We start from the raw sequence: 6,199 nt of genomic DNA on the forward strand, positions 1-6,199 counted from the left end.
TGTATTTATTTTAATCATGCATATTAAATCATTACATAAAAATGTCATTTTCTCAGAATTAATATGGTGGTGTAAAGAACAGCATCCATACTAAGAATTAAGAGAAGAAATATACATAAGCACAGGTGATTTTCAAAGTTATATCGAGCATGTTACTTTAACAAAGTGCATAACATACAGCATTTTAAAAAATATTTCAATACAATTTCTAAGTCTGAATGAATAATACAAAATTTCATACCTCACAAAGATCTTGATGATCCAGCATCCTACTGTCCAGTAGCAGTTGATCTTGTTGTGAGTTGAATTATTCAAAATAGTTCAATACAATTACAAACCAGCATGAATAAAACTAGTTTGACAATTGATTTATCATTCTGAGAATAATTCAGGAATAATAAGTAAAACCAATTCCACATTGAAAGTCCCAATGATATGCAGCAGCACTGAAGAAACTTAAATCATACTTATTGCTAAATTATATTTGCCTTGATTCTCCTAGTATTTTCAACTGTTTATAAATAGAAATGGTAATTTGAAGGTAGAAAAAAAAACCCACATTGCTTCCATTATCACATGTGTTTCTTGTAAAATTAGTCTGACCTTCTGTTAAATAAAATGACACATACATATAGGCCTATATAATGTTATGAATATATCCTGATTCATTCTGATTGACTATCACATAAATTATAGAGATTTTTTTTAAATGCCATTACCTCTCCACATTCAAATTTAAATTGTCATTTGAGACCGCTCATCAGTATCAAAGCTAGGCATTTTCTCTGGAACAGGATGCTTAAAAATTTCCCGTCGTGCAAGTTTTTCGTCAGATTTCCAGTTGAATATGGAAGGAACACTTTCTTGAGTGTCTTCCTTACTGGGGTCCATTTGAAGTCGTCCCTCTTAAAATGACGTGAGCAAACAACGGTTTGATCACAGATCTGTTAGAAAGATTATAAACCGTTAAGACTTGTTTGAAGTCATTTCATTAAACACACACTGACGTACACACGTGTAAGGACCAACCTATTTCGAGGCCTACTTAATTCTATAAGGTAAGGGGTCATCTCTCCGTATTATTTGGTACATTACAAAGTTATATGAACATACTCTGAATAATGGACCAGGATCCCTCCGAATACCGGTAGCATGTATCCAAGCCTTGGGAACTAATGGGAAGCTCCAATTTTTGTGGGATTTGATGAAAAGAGAGCTCAGGGTTGCGATGTCCATTTCCATTACAGTTATACACGCAACAATGCCTGTCGTTCTTGCATCCATCTAAGGTTGACGCCATACTTGTTTATGCTGGATTTGCCGGTAGCCTCGTTTTCGATTTAGAAGCGCAGTTTATGAATATTCTGCGAAAAAGGAATAATTTGGCGCTTACGGCCTTTGAGCATGGAGGGATCTTTATCGTGCCACACCTGCTGTGACACGGGACCTCAGTTTTTACGGTCTCATCCCATTTACTCGCCTCTTACGACAAGCAAGGGGTACTGAGGACCTATTCTAACCCGGATCCCCAAGGCATTTTTCGTTATGGATACAGATATTGTACTGATATTTAGTCAAAGGTTTCCTCTCAGAGGAATACATTTTCAGTTTGCGTCCATCCTTGACCTACTTTTGGACTAAAAGTAGGTCAGACAGTTTTCCAGGCTTTTTTCATTTATTTATTATGGATTCAGATATTGTCCTGATATTTGGTTAAAGGCTTCCTCTCAAAGGAATACAAGTTCAGTTAACATTTCAGCTGGATTGGTCCATCCTTGACCTACCTTTAGACACAGCAGGTGTGGCACGATAAAAATCCATCCCTGCTCAAAGGCCATAAGCGCCGAGCATAGGCCTAAATTTTGCAGCCCTTCACCGGCAGTGGTGACGTCTTCATATGAGTGCAATATTCTCGAGAGAGACATTTAACAACAATTAATCATAACGAAAAAAAAGCCCGGAAAACTGTTTGACCCATTTTTTTTCTAAAAAGTAGGTCATGGATGGACCAATCCAGCTGAAATACAAACTAAACTTATATTCTTCCGAGAGGAAGCCTATGACTAAATATCATGGCATTGTTTGTATCTGTAATGAAAAAAGCCTGTAAAACTGTTTGACCTACCTTTAGTTCTAATGTAGGCTGAAATGCAAACTGAACTTGTATTCCTCTGAAAGGAATCTTATGTGTAAGTTGCAGGGCAATATCTGTATCTGTAACGAAAAAAGGTCCAGAAACGATTTTACATACTTCTAGTCCTAAAGTAGGTCAAGGATGGACCAATCCAGCTGAAATGCAAACTCAAATTTAAAATTCTTGAGAGAGATTATTATAGTGACCAAATTTCAAAGTTGTACATGCGGGAAAAAAAGTCCGTAAAACTTGAATTATGTCCTATCATGATTTTAGATTCGTCCGAAAAAATAACTCTGATCCAATAATTTTCTACTTTCAATCGTCTCTTCCCTGCACCAAGACAATCTTTTCTTCCTGTTAACTTCCTTCACAACCACTTTCTTCTTCGAAACACGCCTCGAGAAACCATGCTTATGGAGATGAAGCTGCACGGTACGTTTGGCAACAGGTTGGTCCACATTTTCATTAAATCTGTTCGTAATGTCTAGCAAACTTTGCCTTCTGTTCGTCTTGACCTAGTTTCTGTGGAAACGAGGGGGTTATTTATATTCGGTCTTTCTATCCCCCTCGTTTCTGCCCAAGCCTTCATAAAGTATGTGGGAAATCACTCGCGCTTCGGTTTGAATTTATTTCAGCTTACATTTGATGTGAATCGTTCGAAAACTTACCCCAATCAATTCGTGAATGTTTTTCCCACAATAAAATCCAACTGAAACTTTTCAATTCCACACTAAAGCAACTATAATCGTCGTCATTTCAAACACAACATCCTTTTGCTGTCAAATTCGCCTCCATTATAAACAATGACTTCAGCGCATGCGTCACCTCATTTTGTAAAACAGCTAGAGGCCCCCTGAGGGGTGAAATGCGTACTCAAAGTAAAACGCACAAAACAAGCCTACTTTTTGTTTAAACTTTATTCTTTCCTCACACGCATTGTATTTCCTGTAAATTCACTTAGTGATTTTTCTTTTAATTAAACGAATACAAGAAAGAGAGCACCCCCCCCCCCCAAATAAATAGATATCTGTAAGTTATATACATCTATAGATAAACAAAACGATTAATATTTTTATTTTCAATTCTATTTCTACAGACACTATTGTTACTCGTGGGATGGAAATAATTTTTGAAAAAGTAATAAAAAATTACGATAAGAAATGAGTTTCAATATATCCTTTTTTTTTTTAAATGGATTCTTTCAAGGGCATCAACTGAGTGACTAAAAACTAATAAATAGTACGGGGGAAGAAATTTTAAAAAAAATTAATAAACATTTGGTGTGACACTGAGTGAGAAACGGAAATTGTTGAGTGTGACGAAAAAGAGAATTATACAATCAAACAATGATTTCAAACAATTTTGGGAAGTCTGTCAAGCTTGCAACTTAGCTGTTTGATTTTTTTCTCAATCTCACAGGATCCTTTGCTGCACCTACATGTACAAAATTTGGAAAAGATTTAAAGGCTCTTCCTTTAACATAATCAAATAATTTTTCTTTCATCAGCATGTTAATAAATAGTCTGATGTCTTGACAGAAATCCCTTGCTGGTGAAACGACTCTTTGCTTTTCCTCAACATCTGAAACATTCACAAAGAATTTATCCAGTTTCCGTCCTAAATGACCAACCAGCTGGCTGTGCCTGGAAACAGTTTCCACTGTCAAATTTCCTCCAGCATCCTTTAATGACTCTAGAAAAAAATTAAGATATCACTTAGAATTGATAAATACATGTATATGAAATAACTATTTTAAAATATGTATCCTTTCTTCTTTAAAAAAGAAACTGGCATTGTATATTTCTTTATTACCTTTGAATTCTTTATTCAACATTTCATTCACCAAATCCATTTCCAAATTTTTACCAGGTCCACCTGACAAATTCACAGTTCTGTTCCATAGCAAATCTTTTTGCAAACGTAGTGGTAACCAACCACTTATCCCTGGAAACGAAATAAAATTGTGCGAGTTTATAATATGATTGAAATGTCAATTACAAAGCATTCAATACATGTACATGTACACATGCCATACTATTGATTTAAATCAAACCATATGTTATAATACCTGCTATAAGTTTGTGAGCCAATATTACATATTTATGGTGATTCCTATTGTGGAATTGGATGATGTTCATTTTCCATAATCGCATGAGCATTGGACCATCATTCTCTCGTACACAATCTCTTTGTGTCTGATCTAGTAGGCCCTGAAGTAGTAATGCTGTGACATACTCGTGTTTGTGATCAATGGGATCAGCAGCTGCTTTACCTGCACGATATATATGCATCAATATCAATAACAGGCTATACAAAGTGAATCCAAATTATATAAAATAATAAGAGAAGATACGGAAGAATTGGTACCCCTCTTTTCTGGTGCCTTTTCATTTGAACTGCATCTTCCCGAACAAAACCAATCATCATCTGGCACATCCTCTACAGCAAGACCAACACAATCAAGTTGGAACCATTTCCCCGCACACAGTTAATTCCACTGCATTCAATCATTGGTTTGTCTTTATCTATGACACATTTAATAAAAATGAATTATGAATGTTCATGTTCAATTTTTTTTATATTAAAGTGTAGAATTTAAATTCAAAAGAAATTTCACATACCCTCTTTGCATATGCAATATTCATATGCTTTCTCGTCATTCTCCATAAGAACATCTGAAACCCTCAGATCTCTCCACAGAAAGTCAACAATTTTGGCAGATAAGTTGTCTAGATATTTGATCTTTTCATCTTTTGTCATTTCATCAACCTGAATCCAATCCATAGGCTGGTCCTCTATATTCTCCATACCCAAAATGCTCATTGTTAGGAGGATTGTATATCCCAATGTAACAAACAAGATGAAGTCACTTACATGATTAAAACTATTTCCAACATCCTTTGTTACATTTCGATGTCCAAATACATTTCTCAGGTGACAGAGTGTTCCCTTTTCAGTGATGCTAGTACCTTTGAAGAACTGATCAATCACATCCTAGAAGTACACAAGTACATGGATGGCCATTTAAGAAATTAAGAAAAACTTAACACATAATAATTAAAATCTACTAACAAATTTGAAATGGTGTATGTGACATACTCAAAAAGCATATTTAGATGAAACATTTGTTAACATATTTTTCCTCTCAAAAGAATGTCTGATATTTCATATTGTACATTTGTATTATTTCATAATTTTGATGTTCACCCTAAAATAATGTGCAATACCTGCATAAGCAGCATTCTCTTATGGAACTCCTGTACAGCAGGTTCCAATCCTTGTAGCCTGTCAGATGGGGTAGCACCGTTGGACCTGGCTTTATGAGAATCATTGTGCCTTTCACAAGACAATCCATCTCCAAAACTGAGAGTTCTTACCAACTCCCCATTTCTGTTTGGCACATACTGATGCAAATGTGAAAGGATCTTAATTGTTCCAGCAATAGTTGAAGGGTCTTCATGAAGAACTCCGAGGTTTATCTGTATAATAATGAATATTTTTAGAACAACTCAACTACTTTCAGGTACATATAAAAAAGAATTAAAAGTAACTGCACAGAAATGTTCATTTGATTAATTTCACATTTTTTGTTTTTATCTCTTAAGGAGGATACTTTATTTACATACATCATAAACAAATCTTACCACTTCAGATTGCTTTGATGATTCCCTCCAGTAATGATGTCTTATGTGGCGTGGTACACAGCTCTTAAAATTCTCATTGAAAAAGGGAATATGATTCACTATAATCTTGGACACCACATATTTCACTCTTGCTTTTATACATTCTACATCTCTAGCAGTAGGGAGAAAGTTTTCCAATGGTATATCTTTTGCTGGGCATGTTAAATGGCTGTCTAGAAGGGAAGATGGTATTATATTCTTTGCAGCATAAGATAAAGCCCAGAGTTTCATTTTATTTTGCTTTCCTGTATTTTGATGTCTGGCTTTAATTTGTTTCCCAACATTGTCCCATACCAGTGTAAATCCTGGAGGCACTGTCTCTGTAAAATATGTACAAAACAGCTGTGAACTTCCTTCTTAAAGTAGTTCCACCCTATGA

The 6,199-nt window shown here is 35.2% G+C and overlaps 1 protein-coding gene across 1 annotated transcript; it reads right to left on the reverse strand.

The window, feature by feature from the left end:
• Positions 1–3,236: 3,236 nt before the first annotated feature.
• Positions 3,237–4,652, reverse strand: LOC130055054 (uncharacterized). Its single transcript, XM_056166238.1, has 4 exons — positions 4,505–4,652; positions 4,206–4,409; positions 3,950–4,081; positions 3,237–3,829 (listed from the first exon to the last, which is right to left on the reverse strand). The coding sequence occupies exons 2-4, from the start codon at positions 4,294–4,296 to the stop codon at positions 3,525–3,527; spliced, it is 528 nt and encodes a 175-aa protein (XP_056022213.1). The 5' UTR covers positions 4,297–4,409; positions 4,505–4,652; the 3' UTR covers positions 3,237–3,524.
• Positions 4,653–6,199: the final 1,547 nt, after the last annotated feature.

The sequence above is a fragment of the Ostrea edulis genome, chromosome 5 (genome assembly GCF_947568905.1).
Source record: "Ostrea edulis chromosome 5, xbOstEdul1.1, whole genome shotgun sequence".
Lineage (NCBI taxonomy): Eukaryota > Metazoa > Mollusca > Bivalvia > Ostreida > Ostreidae > Ostrea > Ostrea edulis.

Coding starts and splice junctions, on each gene's coding strand:
- LOC130055054 (XM_056166238.1), bottom strand. CDS start 4,296: ATGCTCATGCGATTATGGAAAATGAACATCATCCAATTCCACAATAGG. Junction 4,082..4,205: donor GGCTCACAAACTTATAGCAG/GTATTATAACAT, acceptor TTTCGTTTCCAG/GGATAAGTGGTTGGTTACCA. Junction 3,830..3,949: donor GTTGAATAAAGAATTCAAAG/GTAATAAAGAAA, acceptor ATTTTTTTCTAG/AGTCATTAAAGGATGCTGGA.